This window comes from Corvus cornix, chromosome 4 (assembly GCF_000738735.6).
Source record: "Corvus cornix cornix isolate S_Up_H32 chromosome 4, ASM73873v5, whole genome shotgun sequence".
NCBI classification, from domain to species: domain Eukaryota; kingdom Metazoa; phylum Chordata; class Aves; order Passeriformes; family Corvidae; genus Corvus; species Corvus cornix.
Window position 1 is genome coordinate 50343320 of NC_046334.1, and position 27969 is coordinate 50371288.

At 40.6% G+C, this 27969-nt stretch overlaps 2 protein-coding genes across 5 annotated transcripts in view; one reads left to right on the forward strand and one right to left on the reverse strand.

The window, feature by feature from the left end:
* Positions 1–6012: 6012 nt before the first annotated feature.
* Positions 6013–12699, forward strand: LOC104690679 (toll-like receptor 6). Its single transcript, XM_039550959.1, is given in 4 exon segments — positions 6013–6259; positions 9153–10549; positions 10551–10753; positions 10755–12699. Coding segments are annotated over 3 exon segments (2460 nt in total). The 5' UTR covers positions 6013–6259; positions 9153–9190; the 3' UTR covers positions 11653–12699.
* Positions 12700–15840: 3141 nt separating this feature from the next.
* Positions 15841–27969, reverse strand: part of KLF3 (Kruppel like factor 3) — a 29929-nt gene continuing 17800 nt past the window's right edge. For 3 of the 4 annotated variants that reach the window (XM_039550966.1, XM_039550965.1, XM_019287120.2), the window contains 4 exons: positions 26511–27006; positions 25478–25628; positions 20995–21155; positions 19388–19844 (listed from right to left, as the gene is read on the reverse strand). In XM_039550966.1, coding sequence (XP_039406900.1) covers positions 19663–19844; positions 20995–21155; positions 25478–25628; positions 26511–27006 — 990 coding nt within the window. In that variant the 3' untranslated portion in view covers positions 19388–19662. Of the gene's footprint in view, positions 19845–20994; positions 21156–25477; positions 25629–26510; positions 27007–27969 lie in introns of all 4 variants that reach the window. The other variant, XM_039550964.1, reaches the window with a different exon arrangement.

A 27969-nucleotide genomic window follows, 5' to 3' on the forward strand; every position in this document is an offset into this window, starting at 1 on the left:
TGCTGGATTGTTTTCAACATCAGAACACGCGTCGGGACTGTTCTCCACCAAGGGCCCTGGAAGGAGGAGAACCAAAGGGAGGACTCTAACATTTTCCCAGGTTTTTTCTCCACAGCGAGAGATTGTATTATTTAGCATTATTATCCTTTTCCTGTGTGTTTCTTAAATAAATAGTTTTTATCTCTTTCACTTTCCTTCGAGGAAAAAGTTTTTTTTCCCGAACCGGGGGAGGGGGGTGGTTTGTAAACTGCCCTCTCTCAGAGGCTGTATTTCTAAATTTGGCCAAACTGGCACACCTCCTAACTGTAGTCAAAATTCAGTTCACCTTATTGCAATTCTCTTGAGATAGCAAATTGTAAATTAATTTGAATATGGATTTTGAAATACGACTTGAAATACTGTAGTGAGTTTTTCTCAGCAGAACAAAATCTGGAACAGTTGGTATAGTCACATGGAAGAATGCTTGAGCTGCTGGATAGTTTGCAGACCTGCTTTAATCACAAAATGTAGACAGCTTTGTCAAAGGAGATCTTTTGCTAAAATTGGTTCACATGGAAGAAAATTAAGGATCCTGGGAAGATGCCTGAAGTCCAGAGCTCAAAATGGTTTTCAAATAGTCTTTGCTCAGATTCAGTGAAGATTTAAAGGATAGGACCCAGATACAGAACTTTGTGAACTTGCCAAAAACAAGGACTGAGCAAGGAAGAAAGGTTTTGGGTTTTTTCCTTAAAAAAAAAAAAAAAAGAAGGTGAGCTACTTCACTTTTTGGGGCTCATAGCTTGGCATTGCAGGAAGGGAGAAGCAGTGAACTGACAGAGCTCTAATACCCATAGAGCCCTGGTACCATTTTGATCCTCAGAGATACCTTGACCAGAGGGAGTGGGAGGGCATCTGCAGTAACAGAACTGCCTTCGTCATGTTGTCTATGTTTTGAGAAACTCCTGACATGTCTAAATCATGCTTCCCCCCCAGCTTTCTGCTTTTTTCTTCTCGTCCATACATCTTACTTTATGCTTATTATTAAAAGAATCTGTCCTTTTCAGCTGAAGCAGTATCTCGTAGCACAGCTATGGCTTGTGATCAGAAAGTCAATAATGAGTCAGAGCCTGAAAAAATTTTCCAGGTCTTGGGACAGCAGGTAAGACTTACTCGCTGAGTTAGAAAAACAAACTACATTTACAATATTTGCTTTCCTTTATAGAAATATAGCAGGCTCCTCTGTCTGTACTTATATTGTTTTGGCTTCAAAAAAGTATGGCTAAGCTCAGATAAACATTAACAACAGCTAAAGATGATGACAGCAAACTTCCTCTTTGCCCCAACAAGGGAAGATTGTTTGAAATACCAGACCTAAATGACCATCAAGCAGGAAGTTTCCCTTCAAAAATGTGTTTCAACATGAATATGAGAGAAGGCATATTAAGATGAAATCCTCATGTAGTACAGAATGTTTACATTTTGTCTTATTTTTATCTTCCATTTTTAGCAAAAAGTTTTAATTTTGATGCTTCTTTTTGCCTGAGGTCTTAGTAGGCTGAGATTTCTTGACCTGAAGCCTTAAACTGTGAGTGACTGTTTATGACCTGTAGAGGAAAGGTCAAATTTAACACCTTTAGCTCTCTCACCCCACTTAGCCTCAAAATTAATATAACACACCTATTACCAAATTGCAGACATTTCATTCAGGACTGTGGAAACTAATGTTTTCTCTGCTTCCTCCTTCCCCTCCAACTACTGCTTCAGTGTGTGACTCATTTAACCCTCAGAAAACTGAAGATCATCAGACTTAGCTTGGTTTGCCTATTCCTTTCTCACAACCAGGGACAACTGGATTATGTGGAGCCTTGCTTGAAAATTTTCTTCTAAAGCCTCAGAGTTTTAGGCCACTGTCTTGGGGTGACCTTATGATGTGTATCCTATATCGCTGCCTATGCCCAGAAATTAATTCCTGTGCCTTTCTATGCCTTTAAACTGAGCCTGAGAGGGGGAAGGAAAAAACTGAGCCAGTAGCCCTTGAAACCTCTGTAATACAGTTAATAACCCCTTGTTGTGTAACCTTAAGAATTCATCTGGCTTCTGTTGGCTGGAGGACAGAGAAACCCTCTGAAAGTCAGAGAGTACACCAAGAATCCTTCCTGTTACTCCTGTGGGAGCCATAGCCATCACCAGAAATCAAGGAGTGGAAGGTTTTAGCAAAGTAAGCAAGGTTTCCTTGCCACTTTGGAAAGAACTTGGAACTATGAGACCTCAGGGAATGTAGCTGATGTTATGATAAGCAATAGTATATAATTACAGTTCTCTAGTATCACCGGTTTCTGGATTCCAAAATCCTTGAGTGAATAAATTGGAAAGGGTGGCTTTTGATGAGCATGGGCATCAATTAAAACTTGTACTTTGGAACCAGAAGCCCACATACTATTATCTTTTTTTCCATGATGTGTGCCAAATAATTGATAAAACAGCTAAACATGCAATGAATTATTAGAGCTAGTTTTTCTGATTCCACAAGAAAGAATGAGTTTCTCAAGTGTTATTAGAATATTTCAAACAATTATTTCAGCCTCTGTCATAATCTCAACCCTTACTATAAAACCAGCTTTAATCCATGAAGAAATTTTTCCTGTTCTTGGGGCCAGGTGTAGTCTCACAGCACATCTGCCACTTTATCTGCGCATTTTGGAAAGGGACTACTCTTTTCTGTGCAGCCTGGGGATGTGTGCCTGCAACTGGTACTGCACTGAAATCTGTAACTGCTCCAGCACTCCAGTTATCAGGGAAAGGGAGTGTGTAAATGTTTTCTGATATCAGATACTGTATCAGAGCAGATTCCTGGCATTTGATTAGTCATCTCAGTGACTAGCAGGAATGCTATTTTTACATACATAAAAATATCAACATACAAAACTGATAACATGGGAGTTAAACACCCTCCAAAACCTAAAATATGTGCAGAATGAAATGAAAGTATAAAAGTGTAAAAGTTCTAATGTATATTTAAGTAGTGTGTAGTATAAAAGAAACTGAACTATGGCAGACTGGGAGACTTGACACAATGTGGGTTGCCCTGCTGAAAGCTCAGCTCTTCTTTAGATTTAGAAATGTTACAAAGCATCTTCAGCTGCAGAGGGTTAGAGGAAGGAAAGGCACTCAGGGGAAAATAATGGGACTCTGTGGGAGATTCTGCTGAGGGGAAGGTTCAAAACCTCTGTGAAACCCCTGTTTTTATTCAGGGCTTTGGTTAGTCTTTTTTTTCTTTTGGAAATATTTGCTAAGATTGACTATAATGCTCATTGGTAGTCACTGTTTCGTCAAGAGAAAGCAGTATTTATAACCAATAAGTGAGAAAGTTGTGTGTTCTGCAAGGTGGCTCTGGGTTATCAGTTTGATTTCCATAGTTTTGATCCTTGTGTCTGTTTATACTGAAACAAAGTAGACTTGAGCATGAATGTGATACAGTCTCTGCTCACTTTGACTTGTGGTGGCATTTAGACTTTGTTTCACCTACTTGACACACAGGTGACAACGAGAATTGCAGTTAAACATGAAGTCCTTGGTGTGACCAAACACCAGCTTTGCAAACCTTTAATAATTGTACATGTAAGTTCACTTCTGCGGTTCTCGTCAGAGAGATTCTTCACACTTTTGGCACGGTGCTGGTCCTGAATAGCTTTTGATACTCGGCCAAGTGTAGCTGTGGTTCCTCTCTGAGTAAGTAATGATGACATACAGGCAGAAGCGTGAAATGTCTTTTTGTGAACATTGGTAGAAAAAGCTGCAAAAAACCCCAGCAGTATAAAATTCAGAAATGGAACAAGGTATCTGCACGAATGTATGTGAGCTGACTATGGAAAAGATGGTATGTAGCTGGTACAGTTCAAGATGCTTGAACAGAAATACATTGCTTTTAGTTTTTACCTATCATAAAAAATGACTGAAACCAGCCCCAAACAAAACTTTGTTGAATTGGTTAGTAAAAATAGATTATGAAAGGTTCCTAATGGTTTAATAGAGGTATTCAGGAGTATGAGTTTTATTTTAACTAATTGCAAATTTTTCTTTATGGCAAACTGTTTATTTGAATGTATTTTAAAGAAGGGTGGTAAGAAAATTAAATGTACTACAACTAAAAAGTGCTTTTAATAGCTGTGTGTGCACTAGAGTCAGTTCTGATGAAAGTTGATGGTGTATTTGATTTTATCCATGCAGCAAAGGTTTTTTTGTGAATTATATTGGAAGTAAAGCTGCCAGTGTTTTGTCTAATTGTGATATCATTGTTTTGTCAACAAGTGCCTAACTCTATTCAGTATCATGGATTAGTGCCTAGCAATAGGAGCATCTCTTTTAACTTGAAGTCTAGACAGTATCAGCTGGCAAACACTCTTGCTGCTTATTGAGAAACATTCATGATGCTTGGTCTTGTCTTGGGTCACAGATGCCCCAGAATCTTCTGTAGCATATTAGTCAGTTCCCTGCACTAAGGAAAGCAGAATAGTTTCAATTCAGTTCAATCATCAGTCTTAAAATGAAAAATGCTGATTTTCTTTCAGCAAAACAAAGGGTTAAATTTTTAAACAAAATTGGAAATGTAACTGCAAAACAAGAGTTTCAAGGGAATCTAATGCTAGTTTGAAATGTAGCTAGCACTGCTATCTGGAATAAAGTTTCATGCTTTTCAGCTTCTTTAGCTGAATCTTTAGCTGTTGTATTAGTCTGGAGGCTTATGGGAGTGAAGTGTTGATTTTGGTTATCATCATGGTTTAACCCCAGCCCACATTCGAGTACCACAGAGCTGCTTGCTCACTTCCCTGCCATCCCCCACCCCCACTGGGGAGAAGAGTCAGAAAAAAAGTAAAACTTGTAGGTTGAGATAAGTGCTGTTTAAGAACTGAAACAAAGTAAAATATAATAATAATAGTAACAGTAATAATAATAATAGTGATGATGATGATGAAAATGAGAGAAAGAGGAATAAAATGCAAGAGAAACAAGTGATGAACAGTATGGTTGCTCATCCCCTGCTGGCTGATGGCCAGCCCATCGCTAAGCAGGGATCAGTCCTCCTGGCAAAACACCCCCTCAGTTTCTATACTGACCATGATGTTCTGTGGGATGGAATATCCCTTTGGCCAGTTCAGGTCAGCTGTCCTGGCCATGCACCCTCCTGGCTTCTTATGCACCTCCTTGCTGGCAGAGCACAGGAAATTGGGAAGTCCTTGACTAAGCACTACCCAGGAACAACTAAAACATCAGTGTGTTATCAACATTGTCCTCATCCTGAATGCAAAACACAGCCTTGTACCAGCTACTAGGAAGAAAATTTACACTATCCCAGCCCAAAAAGGGAAGTTATTTACATCTGCCTTTACAACACACCCACTGTCTGCTCTTGATTTTCTCCTAGGCTCATGTCCCTGTTCACAATGCTAAGTGAATGGCTGCTTTATTGGATTCCTTCAGCCCCAGATTGCCCTATATTGTCATATTCTTTGTGGCTTCATTACAGCTATCTTGTCATAGGGAATATTCTCTGTTAATTTTTTATAAAATTTTTTTGGAGGAAGCCACAACGTGAGATATCCTTGATAACCATTCTAGTGTAAAGATGATTGACCTGTAAAGGTTTTTAACTGTGCCAGTTTGCCCCTGTTAGCTTTTGAGGTATAAACTTTTGTCATCTGTCAGGGTGCTATGTTAATTACTCTCCTTGATAAGCAAAAAATTTTGGCATGGTAGAGCTCTGCAAGAGATCTTGCTATGAGCAGAAGTTGGCAGTGAGTGTTCTGCTTCCTCTTTTCTGTGTGTGCAAAGAGGAGATGCAGTTGACGGATTTCTAGAACATCTGTGTAACATCAAAAGCAGACTTGAAATCAGCAATGCAGAATTATTTAAACAGTCTTTCCAAGGGAAATATTCTATACCGCAGGTAGGTTTATTTCCTCCTAAACTGCGCAGTTATGTAAATATTACGGAAGTAAATGTACTTTTAGCCTGAACTGTTAAAAGTTTCCTTTCATTGTGCTCTTAACACCCACATGGTAAGGAAATTTCATTAGTTCTTAGAATTATATAGCCTGTTTTAAAAAGCCCTGTTTGTTTTTTTTACTTCCTGAGGTAGGCAATTATTGAGGAATTAGCATCTTGTGAGATTTCCTACCTTGAAGGTTACATATGTTTGAAATTCTGTTTTGAGGATGCTAACCATCTATGTGGAAGACTTTTGCTGGTTCTTCAACTTGGAGATGAATTCCATGCACAACAGGTGGGTTATATTTGCTTCATTATTTACAATTTTTTTCTCTTTGTTATATATACATATATCTTTGACTTCATCAAATCTCAGGTGCTGGTGTTTCTTTGCTTCCGGAAGATAATCTTGCATTTTGAAGTTTCAGTGAAAATGCTCATTTGAATTTCAGCAAAGAGGAAAGGGAGAAAAATCATTTGGTATGGCAGTTTTAATTCTCAGCCAGCTCTAATTTAATAAGATTCTAAAACAGCATTGGAGGCACAACCCTTGATCCTTAATATTGCTTTGCTAGATGTATTTGCTTTACTCGTTGTGGCACTCTTCAGGGCTATACAGTGTGGCTCATCCCTTGTTGCACTGCCCAACATAGCATGTACAGTAAACTAAAACTCATCTGGTGCTGCACTATGGACAGAGAATATATTTCTAGTTTTTTCTCCCTTCAGAACAGTTCTTGCTTTATTCCTGACATCCATTTTGCCCAGGAAGAAGTTCCTCCAGATAGTTCTAGGTCAAAGTTTATTTGATTCAAGAGTTAGATTGTTTATCAGCCTGGACTCTGAAGAACAGAGTCAACTGCACTTGGAAGGAACTGGGTCAGATTTCCTTGTCTTGTTTTGTCTTGCAGTTGACTCTGTACTTTGACCAACCATCCCAGCTTCATTTCTTTTGTGTCCTCAGATACCCTAATATAACCTTCTGAAGGAATAATTTGACCTCTCTATTGGATTCAATTGAGGTAGAAATTTATACTTTAGTGATTTATTCTTTTATTGATTTCGGTGATGTTAATTGGATATATTTTTGCTTTACTTAGTTAAGAGGAAACTTGATTATGTCTGATAGGAGACTTGGAGGGGAAGGGTTGAGTTTTGATATCAGTTAGTTAAATTATGAGGAACTAACACACATTACAACCTAGAACTGAAAAAATAGGTTTCTGGTTTCTATTTAACAAAAGATTACACAGGGACAGAATTTTAAAACTTTTTAAAAGTTTCGGTGTTTTTGTTTTTTTTTTTTTAACAGAAAAAATCAGAGCAGAAAATAAAACTGGGGATGTTTGTCTTCTGAAACTGTTTATGAGGTGTTTATGCTTCATGTTGTCTGTGTGTTTTGTTTAATTCTTGGCAACAGGAGAGTAATGCCCCGGTCATGGTTTTCCAGAATAGGACTGATGCCTCTCCGAATCCATGTAGGCTGTTGAAAGGATGACCAGATACTGTGGACCATATCCACAGAATCTTTTTTTCTCTGGGTTTTTTGATACTTAGAACTAGAATAATTGTCCCTCACTGTTTCTAGAGAGGTTCTTCGTCAAGTTCCAACCATAGGAAAATTCCTAGGACACCTAGGAAATTCTGGAGTCTTTGGTAGTGTCTAGTGTTTTCTTTCAGATGTTGGGTATCACTGCTTCATACATAGTCCAGTCATGGTGTGGTTTTACCACTGGTGTGCTTTTGGTCAGACTGGCATTACAATATTCATGATTGTGCTCAGCTTCACTTCTGAATGCTCTACCTCCTCTCCCAATGGCACAGGGGGTTAGGGAATGGGGGCTGTGGTCAATTCATCACTTGTTATTTCATGCTTCTTCCTCCTCACTCTCTGCCCCTGCTCCATCCTGAGGTCCCTTCCACTGGAGATAGTTCTCCACAAAGTTCTCCAGTGAGTCCTTCCCACTAGATACAGTTGTTCAAGAACTCTTCAGCATGTTTCCCTTCCGTAAGGCACAGTCCTTCAGGCACAGGCTGCTCCAGCATGGGTCCTCCATGAGGTCATGGTCCTATCAGCAAACCTGCTCCAGAATGGGCTTCTTTCTCCACGGGTCTACAGGTCCTGCCAGGAGCCTGCTCCAACATGGGCTTCCCATGAGGTCACAGCCTCCTTCAGGTGCCTACATGCTCCAGCATGGGGTCTTCCATGGGCTGCAGGTGGATCTCTGCTCCATTGTGGACCTCCATAGGCTGCAAGGGCACAGCCGCCTCACCAAGGGCTGCAGAGGAATCTCTGTTCCAGCACCCAGAACACCTCCTCCCCTTCCTTCTGCACTGACCTTGGTGTCTGCAGAGCTGTTTCTCCCATATATTCTCACTCCCCTCTCCCAGCTGCAGTTGCTGTTCCCCAAGGTTTTTTTCTCCCTTCTTCACTGTGTTATCCCAGAGGCACTACTAATGTTGTGGATGAGCTTGGCCTTGAATCCAGCTGCTACTGGCTCTATGGAACACAGAGGAAGCTTCTGGCAGCTTCTCACAGAAACCACACCTGTAGTCCCCCCACTACCAAAACCTCACCATGCAAACCCAATACAATGGACCAGCATAATTCCTCTTCAGAATCCTTGGTTTACTGGAAAAATGGACCCTTATGTCTTTGTGCTAGGACAAATCGGATAATCTGGCCCTGAGAGGGTGCATGGCAGTGTCCAGGGACTTTGGGGTGTGATGAAGAGTATCATTTGAGTGACGAGGTTGTTTTTGCACCAGTTCCTGTGAGGGTGGTTTTATTGGAGTTTTGTCCCCAAATGTGTGTGAACTTGGGATGTACAGAAACGGCAGATGGAGAGGTTGTTTTGTTCTCCTTTATTGGTAAATTCATTGATGTCAGTTTGTACCAGTTTTGTATTTTTCCATAATTGTTGAGAAATTTGTATTTCTTAACATCTTTGAGTTTTTAACACAGCACTGGCATCCCACCCATTATAAGGGAATTAATTTATATTTGACCGACTCAATAATTAGAATTAAAGAATGGGAGAGAGGACAATTGATAAGAACTTAAAACAAGAATACGTAAAAGTAGTATTTTATTACATAGATTTTATATTGAATTTTATTTTCACAACAAAAAAGCAACTTCAACCATTCAACAGCTTCATCAAATTCCATGTGTTTTCTTTTCGTAGGGCTGGACTCATCAGTGAGACATATTGAACAGAAAACAATGATATGCTTCTGTGTTTCTGTAAAAAAACAAGATAAAGCTGGAAAGCTGGATAGTATGAAATCCCTCACAAATATCTATGTCTTTACTTGTGTCTTTACATTCACACTATGGAATAATATCCAGCCAACTGTAGAAGATGAATTTATTGCAAATTATTCAAGCAGTTTGCTAACTAACATTCCAAAAATCATTCCAGTCCGTACTGAAGTATTAGATTTATCACATAATAGGATATCTGGACTTAGTATCTCAGAATTTATCTATCTTTCTGACCTTCAAGTACTAAATCTTTCTCATAATCTAATTACGGTGCTTGACTTTAGTGTCTTTATTTTTAATGAAAATTTAGAATACTTAGATTTATCTCATAATAACATTTTGAAAGTTTGCTGTCTAACTCTTGCATATCTTAGACATTTAGATCTTTCTTTCAATAAGTTTACTGCCCTGCCCATCTGTCGGGAATTTGGGAACATGTTTCATTTGGAGTACCTTGGATTAAGTGCTACGATGATACGAAGGTCAGACTTCAGGTATATCAAACATTTGCAGCTGCACACTGTCTTCCTGACCTTGGGAAACTTTTCTCTCTACGAGCCTCAGAGTCTGACAGTCTTGAATACAAGGAACCTCCACATTGCTTTTGCAGCAAACCAAAACTTCAGTTTTCCCCTCTTGTACGATGGAATGAGCACTTCAGAAAACTTAAAAATAGTTAACATAAGATATACCTTGAGCTACAAAGATTTCCCCTCTCCTCCTTTAATGCTTCTGAAGAAAATCAAGACAACAGCTCTCATGCTTGATGCTGTGGACTTACAATGGGCTATCATCCTGCAAATTTTCATGCTTATTTGGTATTCACCTGTGGAACATTTGACTGTGAGAAATTTGACTTTTCGGGGACCATTGGAGGAGTTGACTGAATATGCATTTCTGCCCGTATTAAGCTCTGTGGAACAATTAATCTCTTTGGATGGCTCCATGAAAACATTAACTTTGGAGCATGTTTGTAATAAGGTTTATTATTTCAACCAGGAGATTCTATACAGACAGTTTTCAGAGATGAATATTGCCAGTTTGACAATATATGATGCATATATGCCACACATGCTTTGCCCCAATAGAACAAGCTCATTTGAGTATTTAAATTTTTCTCACAATGCCCTGACAGATGAGTTGTTCCAGAACTGTGGCACTCTCGTGGATCTGAAATCACTTATTTTGCAGAAGAACAAATTTGAGAGCCTTCCCAAGGTAAGCTTCATGACCAGCCATATGAAATCACTGAAACATCTGGACATGAGCAACAACCTGCTGCGCCACAGTGGTGCTGCCACGCAGTGCCAGTGGGCTGGAGTCTCTGACAGAGTTGGACCTGTCCTCCAATCAGTTGGCGGATGCTGTGTTTGAGTGCTTGCCAGTCAATGTCAGAAAACTCGGCCTACAAAACAATCAGATCAGCAGTGTCCCCAGGGGGGTGGCGGAGCTGAAATCCTTGGAAGAGCTGAACCTGGCATCGAACAGGCTGGCTGACCTGCCAGGGTGCAGTGACTTCCATCCTGCAGTTCCTGAACATCGAGATGAATTCGATCCTCACTCCATCTGCTGACTTCTTCCGGAGCTGCCCAAGGGTCAGGGAGCTGCAGGCCGGGCACAACCCATTCAAGTGTTCGTGTGAGCTGCAAGCCTTTATCCGCCTGGAGAGGCAGTCCGGGGGGAAGCTGTTTGGCTGGCCGGCGGCATACGTGTGCGAGTACCCCGAAGGCTTGCGAGGAACGGAGCTCAAGGACTTCCACCTGAGCCAGCTGGCTTGCAACACGACGCTCCTGCTTGTGACAGCGCTGCTGCTGACGCTGGTGCTGGTGGCTGCGGTGGCCTTTCTGTGCATCTACCTGGATGTGCCGTGGTACGTGCAGATGACGTGGCAGTGGACGCAGACGAAGCGCAGAGCTTGGCACAACCCCACCAGAGATCCGGGAACCGTTCTGCAGTTCCACGCGTTCATTTCCTACAGCGAGCGCGATTCGCTGTGGGTGAAGAACGAGCTGATCCCGAACCTGGAGAAGGGGGAGGGCTGCGTACAACTGTGCCAGCACGAGAGAAACTTTATCCCCGGCAAGAGCATTGTGGAGAACATCATTAACTGCATTGAGAAGAGCTACAAGTCGATCTTTGTGTTGTCTCCCAACTTTGTGCAGAGTGAGTGGTGTCACTATGAGCTGTACTTTGCCCATCACAAGTTATTCAGTGAGAATTCCAACAGCTTAATCCTCATTTTACTGGAGCCAATCCCTCCGTACCTTATCCCTGCCAGGTATCACAAGCTGAAAGCTCTCATGGCAAAGCGCACCTACCTGGAGTGGCCGAAGGAGAGGAGCAAGCATGCCCTTTTCTGGGCTAACCTGAGGGCAGCTATTAGCGTTAATCTGCCAGTATCCAGGGAAGCAATTGAGTAGGAGAGTGATGTTACACCTACTGGTAATATGAGTGTAGGAATGACTAACTTGATGGTTTTGTATTAAACTCTGTTAATATTTTTTTCTTTTTTCTTACAATATTCCTAGTTTGTTGCAAAATGTAATTGTGATACATACAGATATTGCTATTGCTTATTTGAGTCATCCAAGTAGTCAGAAGTCATCTGTAGTTGCCCATCATCAACAAAGAGAGAGAGAAATTTTTGTAGTGATTGACCTTATTTTTAGGTTGCATTTATTTTGGACTTTTCCCATTGGAAGCTATATTTGAAAGTAACAAGAATAGTGGTTGGTTGGGTGTCATCAGGCTGCCAAGGTACACATTTAGTCTTTTATCTGCCATGGATGTTGTGGGGTTAATATTGCAGGGATCAACTTTCTTGGATTTAATTAAATAATACAAAGAAGAAAACTCTTGTTTGAATCCCATCCAGTACATTGGTAGAGTAGATGTCAAGGGTAGAATATCCGCACCCCTTTAGCCTGTTTTCCTTTCCTGGAAGTCTTTCCCTTCATCACAGAGAGATTTTTTTGGGTAAGTGCTGAAAAGTTGAATCCATTAGTCCTTGTTTAATGTTCTTCTTCCTTTGCTGTACTAACCATGACCAGTTGCCTAGAGATACCTGCCAAGTCATAATTTCGTAGAATTTGCTATTCATTGTCTTCAAATTCATAGTTAATACCTGTACTTTCTGATTTTTTTATAATATTGTAACATTGCTGCTATGATCCTATCAAACTATACTGGTTTGCATGTTTTTCCTGTTTCCTAATACTTAGAAACTTGATGTTTGGAGGTGAACCCCCTTTTATCTCCAGGCTTCCACTGAACCTGTTACCTTGCTCATTTAATTAGCTGAGGATCATCACACAGGGGAAAAAAGAGTAATTTTCCCTGGGAAATAACTTCTCTGCTAAAATCTTACTGATTAAACTAATGGTATTTGTTGATAGGAGACATCTAGTAATTTGCTGTGCTTGGATTTGAAAGCCTAATAAACTTCTCATTCTTCCTGTGTTATTAAATTTCATGTGTCATTTCAATGGTGATGTGGAGTTGTGTCATTATACTTATGGCTTAATGGAAATGCAAAGTCCTGTGATGACAGCTGTGAGGTGATCAAACTGGTGAGAGGATGTGATCCTTAACGCTCACTGAGGTGGCTCACTGAGCACACACCAGGTGTGGTAGCTAGATGAAACAGTGAAATTGAAGCTGTGGGAGAGCTTCCTGATGTCCAAAGATGCTGAGACACTGCTGGCTCCCACCTACCAGTTCAGATTAACTGGATAGGATTGCAGTAGGATGCCAGGTGCCTGGCTCCTGAGCTTTGGAAAGAAGAGATAAAAATCTCTACTAAATCTTAATTATCACTCAGTTATTTCCACACATTAGATCTGTATCTCTCCGGTTTAGAGAGGAGGATGTTGTGGGGGACCATGTCAAAGCCTTACCCAGAAATTAAGATTTAGTAGACATTAGGGATGCTGGTGGGTGAGAGGCTGGACATGACCCAGCCATGTGCACTCACAGCCCAGAAAGCCAAACATGTCCTGGGCTGCATCCAGAGCACCATGGGCAGCAGGGCCAGGGAGGGGATTCTGCCCCTCTGCTCTGCTCTGGTGAGACCCCACCTGGAACCCTGCATCCAGCTCTGGGGTCCCAGCACAGGAAGGACATGGACCTGCTGGAACTGGTCCAGAGAAAGGCCATGAAGATGATCAGACGGCTGGAGCATCTTTCCTATGAGGAAAGGCTAAGAGAGCTGGGGTTGTTCAGCCTGGAGAAGAGAAAGTTCCGTGGAGATCTTGTTGAGGCCTTTCACTATTTAAATAGGACTTGTAAGAAAGATGAGGACAGACTTTTTAGCAGGGTCTGTTGTGATGAGACAAGGGGTAATTGTTATAAACTAAAAGAGGGCTGATTTAGGTTGGATATAAGCAATAATTTTTTTATAATGAGGGTGGTGAAACACTGGAAGAGATTACTCAAAGAAGTTGTGGATGTCCCATCCCTGGAAACATTCAAGGTCAGGTTGGGCAGGGCTCTGAGTGATATGATCTAGTTGAAGATGTCCCTGCTCATTGCCGGGGAGTTGGACTAGATGACCTTTAAAAGTCCCTTCCAACCCAAGCCATTTTATGATTCTATGATTTTATGATTTTACCTCTCCAGGACTTCTTGACACTTTAAAGTGGAGAATGCTGCCAAGAACACATGAGCCCCTTCTTCCTGAAAGACTTCTCCCCCTCCCAAGCATTACAGTCTAAGGACATGATTAGCAGTCACACTTAGTGCTAATGGGTTAAAGGGCACGTAGTCTGTTCTGTTCACTAGACAAGAAAAGAGGAAGTAAAATTTCTTAATTCAGCCTTTCCGGTCTCTGTAAATTTAATGCATCAGCAAACTGGGGGTTATGTCCTAAATAATGCACAGACTGGGCTGTGGAGGAGTCCCTCACCTTTAACAGTGTTTTGAAATGTAAGTTGTAGGTGGGTGTGAAAGAAATAGTTTCTCAAGTCTGCCATGTATATTGTTTTGGAATATTAATGCTGTTAAGCCTTTATCCTTCCCACCTCACAGATCTTTCATGCACATGCCAAGTATTGCAGTTGTTTACATACCATGCCATGCCATGCCATGCCATGCCATACCACACCATACCATACCATATACTACAGCTTCTTAAAATACATTTCTGAGTTCCTTTGATAAAGCAGACTCCTTTTGTCGTGGTTTTATGTGTTGGTTGGTTTTCTTTATTAAGTTAGCACTTGATGGTATTTCTCTTCAAGCAACATTGTGTATTGGCTTAGTTAGTGTTCAGCCAGGCCAGAGTTTTAACTGTAATGGATACATTTAAAATGTTTTTATGGCTAAAAATTGCAGTAAAGACACAGAGATCAGTTTTGAATCCTTGAGCAGATTTCTGTGTATGACAGGATCGAACTCGGTGATAGCAGATAAGACAGAGGGAACATCTTAATTTCCCAAGTACAAGAAAATAAATGTTACCTTAAATTATATCTCATAAGCTTAAAGTTTGCCTTTTTCTCAGACTAAGGGGGACACCCAGTGGCCGATGAAATTATCACTGCTTCCTGAAAACGATTGCGCAATGAACGTGCGCAATGAACGTACGCTATGCTTTTTGACTCATAGGAAAACAGAGAGAAATCGTATCAGCCCAGCAACTGGAGTAGCCTCTTGCAGGTGTGCGGGCTCGAGAGGACAGGTCAGGACGAGCCCTTCCCCGTGACAGCTGCCACGCTGGGTCGGTGGCCGTGACTTTCCCCCGTGCCATTGGTCCCTCCTGCCTGAACCTTAGAAATCAACAGGATGGATAGAAGCTGTCTCTGGCTTTGCAAAGCGCAGTCCTTATTTTCAAGCAGGAGGCCAAGAAATACAAGCCAGTCTTTTTCTCATATTCTGATTGCTGTTTGTAGGGTTTCATTTTTATGCCTCATTTCTGCTGTACCTGCTTTCCCTTCTGTATGTCACCACGGCATAGCACAGGTGCTCACCAGGCTGATCTGCAGGATGCCAGGCAGCGAGAAACCAAGATCTTGATGCAAATACTTCAGCAGAAAGAGGAAGTGTTAGACAAGCACAGTGAATTCAGCCGGGCTCCCTCTTCTTAGGCATCGGAAAAGGTGTGAAGAACTACAACCCCATTCTTCGTCACCTCTACCCATCATCACGATCATCATCTCTCAGCGCAGCCTGCAGGTGTGTCGGGAGGTGCGCAGCGCTCAGGGGCTGACTCTGGCACCCCGCTCTGGGAAAGGCTGTGGTGCAGAGCATGGCTACGGGAGCAGGCCCACTCAGGCACCCTGCGAGTGATAAGAAGGGCAAACTCGCACGTTTGGTACTCCACACCTGCCAATGGGCTATTAGAACGCCCTAATTAGAATGCCCCAATTAGAAGTGAGTAAAACACTTTTGTGAGCTTGCCAGTCAGTGTGCTGCTGGACACAGCCCTCCCAACACGAACTCCCGCCCTCGGCCCCGTGTAGGGCAGGCACACACGGGAGGGGGCACGGCGGGCAGAAGGGCCACCCAGACCCTGCCCCGAGCCGCGGGGGTCTCCTCCAGGCCTGCCTCCGACCCTCACACGCTGCGTCACTGCTCTTTGTCACCCAGCGCGTGACAACATCACCACCACCAACATTCTGAGGGGTTTATTAACAAGTATAATACATATGCACTGTATACTAAATATAGTATGAGGACTGTACAGTACAAATTTATGTTCACAGTTTGACATGACAAAATGTCATTACTGAATTCCCATTGGACTACCAAAGTAGAAACAGTGAAGTACATTAAACATTCACATCTTTAGTAAGAAAAGATTACCAAAATGTCTCCATATTTGCAAGTTATAGTAATGCACGCTAGAAATCTTTAATTAGCCATTCTGTCTTATTAGCTTATAAAATATATTACATTTTATTAAAAAAATTCTGCATAGTTTATAGAAGTATTAAAGTAAATAAAACATCCTTGCTATATGTTCAGGTGAGAGATGCTAAGCAAAAAGATTATTTTGGCCCTCTAAAGTACATGAAGTGCTAATATCTGTAAAATATAATGAAAACTGGTGTAGCCCTCTTAAGAAATGTAAAATGCTTTGTAAATTTTTTTAGAAAGGATTTGTATTCAACTATATATTGCTAACCTTGGCAGAGACAACAACATACTTGAACAAGATGTGGCATTAGAAGTATCACTGCAGAATGCTGTGTGTGTATTTAAAGAAACTCCACACATTAATACCTGCTTAGTTTCTTGCAACTGTATTAGAAACTAGTAATTTATTATAATCAAATGGCTTGAACGAGCACATTTTAGTAAAACAGTATTACCTGTTATACACTGCACAGTGCAATACTGTTAGGGAGAAAGGTGAGGGTTTTTAAATATACTCATTCTCCACGATTAGGATTTTCTATCTAGACTGGCTTTTCTTTAGGACACAGATGGAATGACTGGCTTTGGAAAGTATTTAATCGTGCATATTTCAAAATTACAAGGTATCCCTCAAATAAAATTGCTAAAATGAACCAATGAGCCGGTCAAGATGTAAATTCACATTCAGCTGAAAGTGTATTTGTTTGTGACCTTTTAGACATCGCACAAAGACACCACAGACACAAGTGAAAAATCCTGTAAGGAAGGCATTACCATGAAACAATCTCAAATACTTATATTTAATATTTAAATTTTTGTTGTCCTAATTCACAAGACACTTGGATGAAGAAATTTTAAAGTTCTCCTCGATCTCCACTGTATTTGTCCCCACCATTAGCATAAATATTTTCAGGAAAAAGGTACACAAGCTAATGAATTAACATGGCAAATAACCTAGATTAAATATCTGAAGTAATTCTTAGTTCTAAAAGTTCTGCTTTTAGGGTAGATTTAAAAAAAAAATTAAAAAGAACGTGTTAATGAAAACATTTTATGTAAGCCTCAAAAGAGAAACAGAGCATTAGAAAGAAATGTTCCTTAAACATCCTGAATTTTAAAAATTTGCATTTTTTTAAGGTAAAAATGGGACCAGTTGCTATTAAGGTGCTTATTTTTATAGTATCTGGTTTTTCCCCTCTACAATGTAACAGAGAATTGTTTTCCTCCCAGAGTAGTAAACGTCTGTAGACTTGTGACTGATGCCACAGGGTTCCCTCCACACAGCCTCTCAGCCAGTGATATGCCTGGATTTCCAAAATTGCCATTAAAACCTAGAGCCAATTCTGCTACCATGGACAATAAAAATATCCAACAAAAATCTCCATTCTGGAACAGTTGCTCATTAGTATCAGTCTCTTTCCTATAAGTTCCTCAATGTCACTAACAATCTGGCCTACCAAGAAAGAAAAAAGACTGATTCATGTGCCAGGTGTGTCAGCGCCACAGGTGAGCAGATGAGGGAGAGTTACAAGACATCAGATGTAGCCCTACCGAGGTGGTGAGGATGTATGGAGTTGGAACAGAGCAATTGCTGTCAGAGCATTTTTCTACAGGAAGTACAGACCTCTCCTCTAATTCCACGGGCATATGGATGTCAGCAGAACAGCTGGTAAAGTCCTATCACAAAAAAAAGGCTCTTTGCACTCACACTCTTGCATCTCCAAGATTGTTTGGCATTGGACTCCACTGGATATAGAAGCACAGCCTACCTGCTCCACAAGCTCAAATATACCCACCTGCTGATGAACACTCCACCTGCCTCCTGCAGAGTTCTATGAAACTCTTCCTCCCCTCACACCTCCATTGTTCACTGGGTTTTTCCAAAAGAAAGGAAAAGCTGACTTCAGTATGTTTAACTTGCAGGGAATGGTGTTTACCTTACATAGGGCAAAGAAGGAAAACGCACTTGTGAGTGTAGAGAAATACATCTTGTTTCCTTCCATGGCCATAAAGTCTGCCAGCTAATACAGACAGAAACCTTCCTTTCAGAGGGCTCCCAAACAGGAACATTTCTAGGGTCAACAGCAGGTTGCTTGAATTCAATTTATTTTACCTATGGAGTTCTGTTTGCTAACAGACATGGTTTTAATGCAATAGACACGTCCACAGGGAAGCAGCTGTACCTACCATCGAGAGACTACCAGAGTCACAAATCAGTTAGGAACTAGATGATTTGGTGTATGTTTTTATCCGAAACAGATACGACTCAATTTATCATCAGAAGTACTTCATATCTGCTGCCATCTTCTCATAAAAATACTCTGGATCAATACTTTTAAATACTGTAGTGTATTAAAGTAGTACTCACAACAATCCAGTTCGGAGCTTTTTTGACTTAATGATTGCTATTTTCTGAAGTACAGCAAAGAGAAAAAAAAATATTTAGAAGAAATGCAGGGGCATGATTGCAGGGGGATAGTCTATATCCCTGAAATGAGGTGCAGTAGGTTTCCATGAATATCATTTAATGCCAAATCACAGGAGAGTACCATAGGATCACAGAATAAACTGAATTGGAAGGGAGCCATTGGGATCATAGAGTCCAACTCCTGGTCCTGCACAGGACACCCCAAAAGTCACACCATATTCCTGAGAGAATTGTCCAGACGCTTAACTCAGGCAGGCTTGGTGCTGTGACCACACCCCTGGGAAGCCTGTTCCAGTGCCCAGCCACCGTCTGGGTGAAAAACTTGCTCCTGATGGTAAACCCTGACTCAGCTGTGTGTCTTCCATCCATACACTTGCACTGAAACCAGACATACAGAGTCACACAAAGTCTTCCTTTCACAAATCCAGTGGGGCATTATGCAATAAAAACAAGGATATATACTACACTGTAATTCAGATGACAGATGACATTGGTTTAGATGCACAGTATTATGTACGGACCAATTCCTGCCCATTTTTCTTCTTGACTGGGGTAAATGATACTATGACTCAATCTTTCTGTAAAGTAATTACACTGTTTAGATTTATTTCCTCAGCATTACTCACTGTTTGAGCAGAGAGGATTTCTAAATCAGGTGTATTTCTAAAACTGCTGTATTAACCACAGTGCAGAAATCAACAGAGCTGGGAGAGTCCATTCATTGCATTGTTGAGCATAAAATGAGAGTGTATCCCTTACAGGGCACATAAATAATAGTCTCTGGCAAGGACTAGCATTTTGGATATTCAATAACATTTACTATTTTATCAGTATATGCTGGGTTGATTATACGAAGAAACCAACAAAAGCTGTTAGTTTACAAATTCCCTTATTGACAAATGAAATACAATAAACATACTGAATGCAGAAAGGGTTTGCTTAGCATCCCCAGGAGAAAAAAAAGAAGTGTTCACATTCTTTAGGTCTGACCCGTGGCAAGGACATAGAAGGGTTAGATAACATCTGTTACTGACCATATGTAAGCTTTTAATGGTATAAACTCAGAGATCCAGACCAGCTGAATCCAAATTAAAAGGCATGTGTAAAAAACAAAAGAAGTGTGACAGGAGTCAGGGACAGAAGACATTCAGACTAGCATGTGGCGTTTCCTGTGAAGAGCAAGATGGTCTGAACGTGAAAAGCTACGGTCACAGTCTGGGCACTGGAAGGGTTTGATTCCTGTGTGCTTGCGGAAATGCCGCGTTAGTTCATCGGAGCGAGCAAACTTCCACGTGCATCCCTCCCAAGTGCATTTGTATGGTTTTTCTCCTGGAAAAGGAAACACAGAAGTGGGGATTTAAGACACGAACACATCAGTTCTGATCACATCAGTTCACACATAAATCTGACAGATTTATTTTACTGCCTTGCCAAATTTCAGCAAGTAGTTCAATGCTTACTCAAAAAGCCTCCAAACAGCACAAGGCTGCAGAGTACTCTGCACTAGAAACTGTGTAGTCGAAGTTAACTGACCAAAAAATTGTTTCCTGACACAACTTATTTTTTATTGCCTCTCTGTTCCTCTCCCTGCCATATTAGCACTTGTTTTGTCTCATGACGTGCAGAAGCATGAAGGTTTAAGCATTTATTCAAGTATTTTCAAAACAGGGATCTCATATTCTAGATTTCTGGGGGAAAGGACTGTACAGCATGACAGGGAGAAATCTTGTGATTTCTGAGATCTAATGTAGTGTAAATGTCTGGCATCACTGTCACAAGTACCTCAACTTAAACTCTCTCTCCATCATAAATCATCCTCCTCCTTTAACACCACTGTATTGCCCAACAGGTAATTGGCTGGCTTGATGCACAACAGACGTGAACTGGGCTCCTAAATGTGTCTCCTATCTTTGTAAAAACCTTGGATGTGTATATATTCATTCAGCATGCCAAGAGAAACATTTCTGTGGAGAACAGAGATGGGGATATGTTTACTGGAACACACATTAAGAAAAAAAGCACCATTGCACCAGTGGTTAGCATCTCCTCAGAGCAGATGCGTTTGCATTTGGCATACAGTCCAGATTTCTGCAAATGGGCTACTCCCATGGAAATCACTGTCAAATTTAACAGCGATGTCATAGGTGAGCCAGTGCAATTTAAACTGATTTGGTGTTTACAGGGTGTGTGGATTGAGTAAACTGCAAGCAACTGGACACAAAATGAGTGAAGAGCCAGTGAATGTAAAACACGCCAGCACTGTGAACCTATTCCGGCTTACAGTCTCTTGTTGTAGGTTTTTCCTACTATGTCCTCTGTCTTTTGCTCAGCCTATAATTATTTCCACAACAATGCCAGATCTACCTTCAGTCATTTTGTTATTTACACCTGTGGTCACCTGGCCATTAGCAGAAATTACAAGCTTAGCCTACTATTTTACCATAGACTTGATGAAAGAGAAGCATAGCTATGCTCAAACCTGTATGAGTTCTTCGGTGAGCTTTCAGGTGGGAGCTTTTAGTGTAGACTTTGTTGCAGCCTTCATAATCACATCGATGTATTCTGCGTTTTCTTTGTGTGTCTGGAGATTCCACAGGCAAAGGTCTCTTTCCTGGCTGAACTATAACTGAAGGGTGATTCCTGCAAAGTCAGATTAATGTTAAAAATGAAGAAGATTTAGCCCAGCAAACCTCAGCTAATATGATTCATAACAGAGCCTTTTATTCACTACCACTCTGTCTCTTGGCAGAAAGAACAACATTACATGCATGTCGAAAAATTCAACAGGGTTTAGCAAATTTTGTGTATTTTAGCAGTAATATTTTTAAATGTTTACTCACTTTGTGGCATGATGTAGCCATTTTTACTACTTCCTAGCTTTTTTTTAAAACTTACAGAGGAAAAACCCCCTTCAACTTCTTGTTTTTCAGTCAAACCCAGATTTCTTAAACCCTGAGCCAACTTTTCTTATATTTGTTCACTATATTTTTTCCTTCAAATATAACTAATTTGCTTGTAATTGGAAACAGCTATTCCATATTATTAAAGAAATTGTGTCTTCAGGGTTTCAAAGCAGAACTCAGTCTTTATTGTCCCAGCCACTCCTTTAGAATGTAATTAAGAATTTCCTGTTTGGTGCTGGCAGGAGGGTGCGGCCTCCCTGTACCACTGACGTCAATTCCTAAAAGTAGAGCTTAGCCTGTGTGGCACACCCACAGGATGTCTGAAGTTGTCCCTCCACCTTCATAAACATAATTTTTCACTCTAGAAGCCCACAGGTACAGTGCAGGTAAGACATATATGAACTACGTATGGACTTCTGCAAGAAAAAAACCCATAATAATGCTCATGCACGCAAAAATATACAAGCTTCTTAAGAAGTGTCCTTGACTGTTGAATGACACCCCTACTGCAGAACTGGGGACAACCTTGATTCTTTCTTCCACATCAATGTTAGAAAAGGTATGTTTGTCAAAAAGGTGTGTGTAAAGTATAATGTTCAGATATTAGCATTCCTTGTGGCAAAACCAGCTCCTCCATGCAACAGAAAGGAGCTTTCTAGAACTCCCGTCTTTTGTAAGTTAATGTATTTCACATGTTTTTACCAATCACCTTATGTTTTGCAACACTGGGTTCTATTAGTTAGTTACTCCCAAGTTCCTTTAGGGCCTGATTTTCAGAAACATTGAATACCTACTTCTCTCAGCAAAATAGAGGCCATATTCTAAAGACAGAAAATCCTGTGCATGGTTTAAGAAGAAGAGATTTTTCTATGACTCCACAGCAGCAGGATGGGGATTACCAATGTGGGTAAAGTTGAATTCTGTTATTGATTCTTTTATTAAGAATTACAAGCTTGAAATTGGGAGCCAAATTCTCTTTCTTGGGTGGTTCTGTGACTGTTGAATGATGTACTCTTCAAGTACACATCTAATCTAGCTAAAAATATTATAATGGCAGGACACCCCAGATGGTGATGTTAGACAGAGATGGACACACTCTTAATTAAGAAGGCAGGCTTCTAGCTTCCAAAGAAATGGCTCTCTAAAGCAATGCTCAATTTTAATGCAGTTGCATACCAGTCTTTTTGGAGAAGCTCTGGCTTAGGACAGTGAACAAACATGGTTTAAATCATTATGTGTGGAGGTTAGTCCTGGACATGGTAGCATCTGGGAAGAGGGAGAAAAAGGGTATTGGCCATACACCATTTGTGATTTACATTTTCAATCTACAAGTGTCTGGAAAAAGCACTGAGAATGTCTCTTCTTCCCCTTAGGGAAGAGGTTGCTGGCAATACAACAGAATGTTATCAATTATCAGTTAGGGTGTGGCAGTTTAAAAAAATAGTTAGGGTGGTGTCAAATTCAGAGGTAAATATTAAGTAATTGCCAATAATAAAAGCACAGCCCTAATTCTTTCATTCCCTCTTCTACAACCACATGTAAGCTCATGTAAGTCTACCAATTTAAGTGCTACTCTTCAATAGGTAAGAGTATTTTCCAAAAATGTTAAAACTTCAACAGCTTTTTCTTCTTTACCACAGACCACACTATGTTGGCAGCATGAATTAGACTTTGAAACTTGCACGAAAATACGTTAATGAGGCTCCTTACATTTTGCCAGGTTATTACCTCAAGTTTGACTTTAGAAGTAACTGCACAGTTACATTGATTATCAGACATACTAGAAAGTCCAGCCATCCCTACAGAAATGCCACCAACATTATTTATATATATATAGATATATATATACAGCCAAAAGCTAACACTAAAGCAAAATAAGTCACTTGAAAGTCTTAAGTAAGTCACTTCAGTGAGACTAAAGGTTTCCTATGCCCCTTTAATATGCCCCTTTCAGCTTGTGTGTCTGCATAGTACACTCTGGGCACTTGGAACTAAAGAAAAATGATAAAAACATCATTGCCCAACTATAGTTCATAAAGCTGTGAGAAAACATCATTTTTTTTAAATAAAGGTTTAAGTATCTCATCTTTTAACTTGTGTGAGTTGTCTACGTATTTTTTTTAATGATAAGAAATACAATTTATAAACTTCTTGTTTTGGATACAGCAGAACTTGAAAGGGCTGGCTCTAGGAACAAGAACTAGAGCTCCACAGGACAGCTACAAAGCAATTTAAGCTGTTATGATAAGAGAACGGAGTCTCCATGAACATAACACTCTGCATGGGCAAGCAGAGGAGATGCTTTGGAAACATGGACTATACAAATGTTTTCTGTAACAAAGCTATCTACACATTATACCAAATTTTATATTCTTTGCTCAGTGCATGGGTTTCCTGGGTAAACTAAACCCACTGGGAAATAAATAATGCAAATCACTAATGCAGGTGACAAGTCTGCAGAAGTCTCAGCCCTGGAGGAAGGGTGTGGTACCAGCCAGGAACAGCACTTACTGGTTTGCTCTTGTTAAAGAGACTTAACAAAAAATAAACGGAACCATTTGATAGTCCTGACCTAGCAGTAGTTAGTTCCAGCTACATAAAGACCTGACTCCCTTGTGTGGCATGTCCATTATGGAAGGTGAGTTACCAACTAGTAAACACACATGTTTACTATGTTTATTACAATAAAACGTGTAAGCTTATTTAAAATAAACAGCATATATTTTATAAAAGCTAACTGGCAACTAAGTGCAAAGAGCCTGCAGTCCAGAAGCTGCATCTGAGCTGTTTGAAGACAAGGAGGGGTGCCCACAAGAAGGCTGTTGTGGAATGTAGTCAGCCCGGGAGCTGTGGTGTGCCTTCGAACCCAATGGCCATGAGCAGGAGGAAGGCAGCTTTCTGGAGGAAATACAGGAGACCACCCATCCTATGCTTTTCTTTCTCTTTCTGAACCATACTCACGCTGGGTTTTGAGAGTCTGGTTTGAAGCCCTCTTTCCCTGCTCTATGAGGTGAGGTCAAACACAACCACCTCAAGGGTGACAGTGAGCAGGAGGAAAGTGCAGAAATGGATTCTGAGGTTCTGTGCTGTGAGCCCTGCTCAGCTCCCAACTTCAGCTCCTGCTACAGCCATGCTGGCAGCCTGCATGCCTACCCACAGCCGCTGAAAGATGAGCCAGGCTCCGGGTCATTTAGTAAGTTGACAGGATTTTCCCTAGGCAAACAGGAAGTGGAAGGGTGGTCATGGCTTCTCAGGTACTTTCTTGAGAATTTTTTTTAATGTTTTCAATTAAAAGGTTTATGCCCCAGACCAAATTTCTTCTTCTAGCCCTTGTCCTGCCTTCTGCAAACAACACTGTTTTAAACCCATTAGATCTGTGATCCAGTTCATGCAGTGACCCCAGTAACAGCTATACCAGCACAACGAGTTAATACTGGGATGGAAACAAGTGGCTGTGAGGAAAGGAAGCTTCAGAAACTACTTCAGCTGCCAAAAAATCACCCACAGAAACAGTGGCCTCAGGTAAAAATGCAATTTCACTGGATATACACAGAACTTGTAAACCTGAAGAGGTTCTTCCCACCAAACAGGCAAAATTTATGAAAAAAAAAGGTCCTCCAAGAAGAGAAAAGTCACAACACTCATTTTGAAGAAAGATATTTCAAGTAACATGAGTAGAGAGATCAGTATGAACTTCTTTTAAGTTTCTTTGAATTTTGCTGCTGGTTTTACGTAAGTAAGTTATCACTGGCTTGCTGGGAGTCCTACTTTCAGTAAATTTTAGAATTGGGACCTATCAACACTTTAGAAATGCATTAAATAAATGGCAGATCTATTGCAATGTCTAAATATAGATCAAGTCCTGTATTGCTGAAGAAGGGTGAAAGGAAAGCTGAGATCACATTTCACAGTGGCAGTGGTGGGAGGGATGAACATTTTCCTGTATTTTATCACATGTTCTAAAGCATAGCAACAATCCTTCCCACTCCTCAAAACTGGTAACTGCTGTAGTGAACTGCTTTCCTGTCTTCTGCTGATCTTGTTAAGTTAGCTACTTACTCTTGCAACATTACTTGCTGAGGAGACAACGAGGTGATTATTGGAGGGGACATTTGTTCAGGATAGAAGTCAGTCTTCGATGGTTCACTTCCTGGCTCTACTTTGATTGTTTTCTTCACTGTGGGCTTCTCATAAGACTCAATGACAGGCACTGTACAGGAGAGGGTAGGAGAGGTAAGACAACACATAAAAAATATGAAGAGTTATGGAAATAAAAAATATACATAAAAATCTCTAGTTAAAAAGAGAAACTCATCAGTTCTATATTCACCGTGACAATTTATACTAAATAAAAAATCTTTCAGTTTTAGTTATCTCCTGATGAACTATGATTCAAAACATTTCTATTAATTTTCATCAGTCTGATGTTTTTATCAGTCCAAATCTCGGTAAATAAATAGTTTATGTAGATACAAAAGAGCAATGAAGCTGGTTAAGGGTCTGGAGCACAAGTCTTGTGAGGAGCAGCTGAGGGAGCTGGGGTTGTTTAGCCTGGAGAAAAGGAGGCTCAGAGGAGACTGTATCACTCTCTACAATTGCCTGAAAGGAGGCTGTAGCCAGGTAGGGGTCAGTCTCTTCTCACAGACAACTAGAGAGAAGATGAGAGGAAATGGCTTTAAGGTGCACCAGGGGAGGTTTAGTTTGGACATTGGGAAGAATTTCTTCCCAGAAAGGGTGATCAGACATTGGAATGGGCTTCCCAAGGAGGTGACGGAGTCACCATCCCTGGAGGTGCTCAAGAAAGACTGGATGGGGCACTCAGTGCCATGGTCTGGCTGACAGGGTGGTGCTCGGTCACAGGCTGGACTAAATGATCTCAGAGGCCTTTTCAACCGAATTGATTCTGTGATCCTATGACCTTGGAAGTCTGGTAAAATATTTACACAACAAATTCTATGCCTGTTTATTTCAGAAGAACAGGAATTATGTTCCATTTCCTAAAATGCACACAACCCACAGAAACCAAGTGCTTGGGTATTGTGTTATTTTGTCAGGATGAGACAGCATAAAAAGAAATTCTGACAACACCAACCTTGCATGCTACTTGGAGTTTCCATCTCATCTGCAAGAACTGTGGACACCATGATGGGCTGCTGGAGATGGGGAGCATACATGAAAGGAACTGGCTGGACCACAACAGGCTGTATAACTGGGAGTATCCCAGGGCTTCTCAGTCCATGGCGTGAAAGAGCAGCGGCCATTACAGGTGGGATTGTTATTGGCATAGAAAGAGGCGGTACTCCTGGGGGTGACGGTGTGAATTTACTGAGAGGCGAGCTGGGTGAGGACAGAGTCAATCCAGGTGAACTTCTCCTATGCACAGTCTGAAATTTTAGTGGGGAAGGAGAACTTCCAGTTGAAGGTGGTGAACTCCGTTTATTTACCGTAAGGTCTACTGGCTCCATCTGGATTCCATTTGATAGTCCTTCAGGGTTTGAGTAGAATTTATTGTGCAACATACTTGGTGTAGAATAAATGACGCCGTATTTGTTTGGCTTCATTTGGTCCATGTAATTGGATGGGTATGACTGTCAGAAGGAGTGGAAAAGAAATACAGAAAATCAAATAATAAATCAACCCATACACACAGCTACTGCTGAAAAAGAAAGGCGGCCAATAAAACTGAGGCAAAATGAAAAAGTTTCAAGAAAGCACTTTAATGTACTTTCTAAATAAAAGTGAGTTAAATAAAGCCTCAGATTCCACACAAAGGAAGTTATCCAAGTTCTGACTCACTAACTGTTTCAGAAGCAATGTAAAACAGATTATGAAAACAAATCTTCAAGGCTTATTCAACTACTTTCCTCCCTTTAAAATTGCTGTCACATATTAAGCAGTACATTTCTTAACTGACCCGGGAGATACATCTGCTATGGCAAGCATGTAACTATATACTGAGAATCATCAATTCTGGCAAGAGGGGAGTTCAACTGGGCTTACAACTGCAAGTAATGGGTCCCAATCAACTGCTAAAGTAATTGAAAAACAATCATCACTAAAGCAAGAAATTAAGTATCTGAACCGTACAATCAATATAAAATACACAGCTGAATTATGTAAGTAATGGGCGAGAAACTCAAAAGTGCAAAAGGTAAAATCTAAACCTTTCTAAACAATTTTTTGAGATATAAAGCAGCTAACTAGCCAGTCTATAGTTTTGGAAGATGAGTACAAGGATAAACTTTTGGTGTGTTGGAAGAATATTCCTGTTAGTGGTAGCTAGCAGCTCCCATTAAAATATAAACCCCAAAGCTAATCCTGACCTATGTGATGATCTCCACATTTTAGTAACAATTTTTACATATATATATATGTATTATGTAAGTAACACACACATATATGGTGATTTTTGTAAACCACAAAGTATTAACATTCACTGCAGAGTGCAGTATCATTAAACAAATATCCAGATCGATACTGCATTTAAAAACTGTTGAAAACTAAGGTTGTTTACCAACAGCTATCTCACAGTGGAGACTGATGTGCTGCTC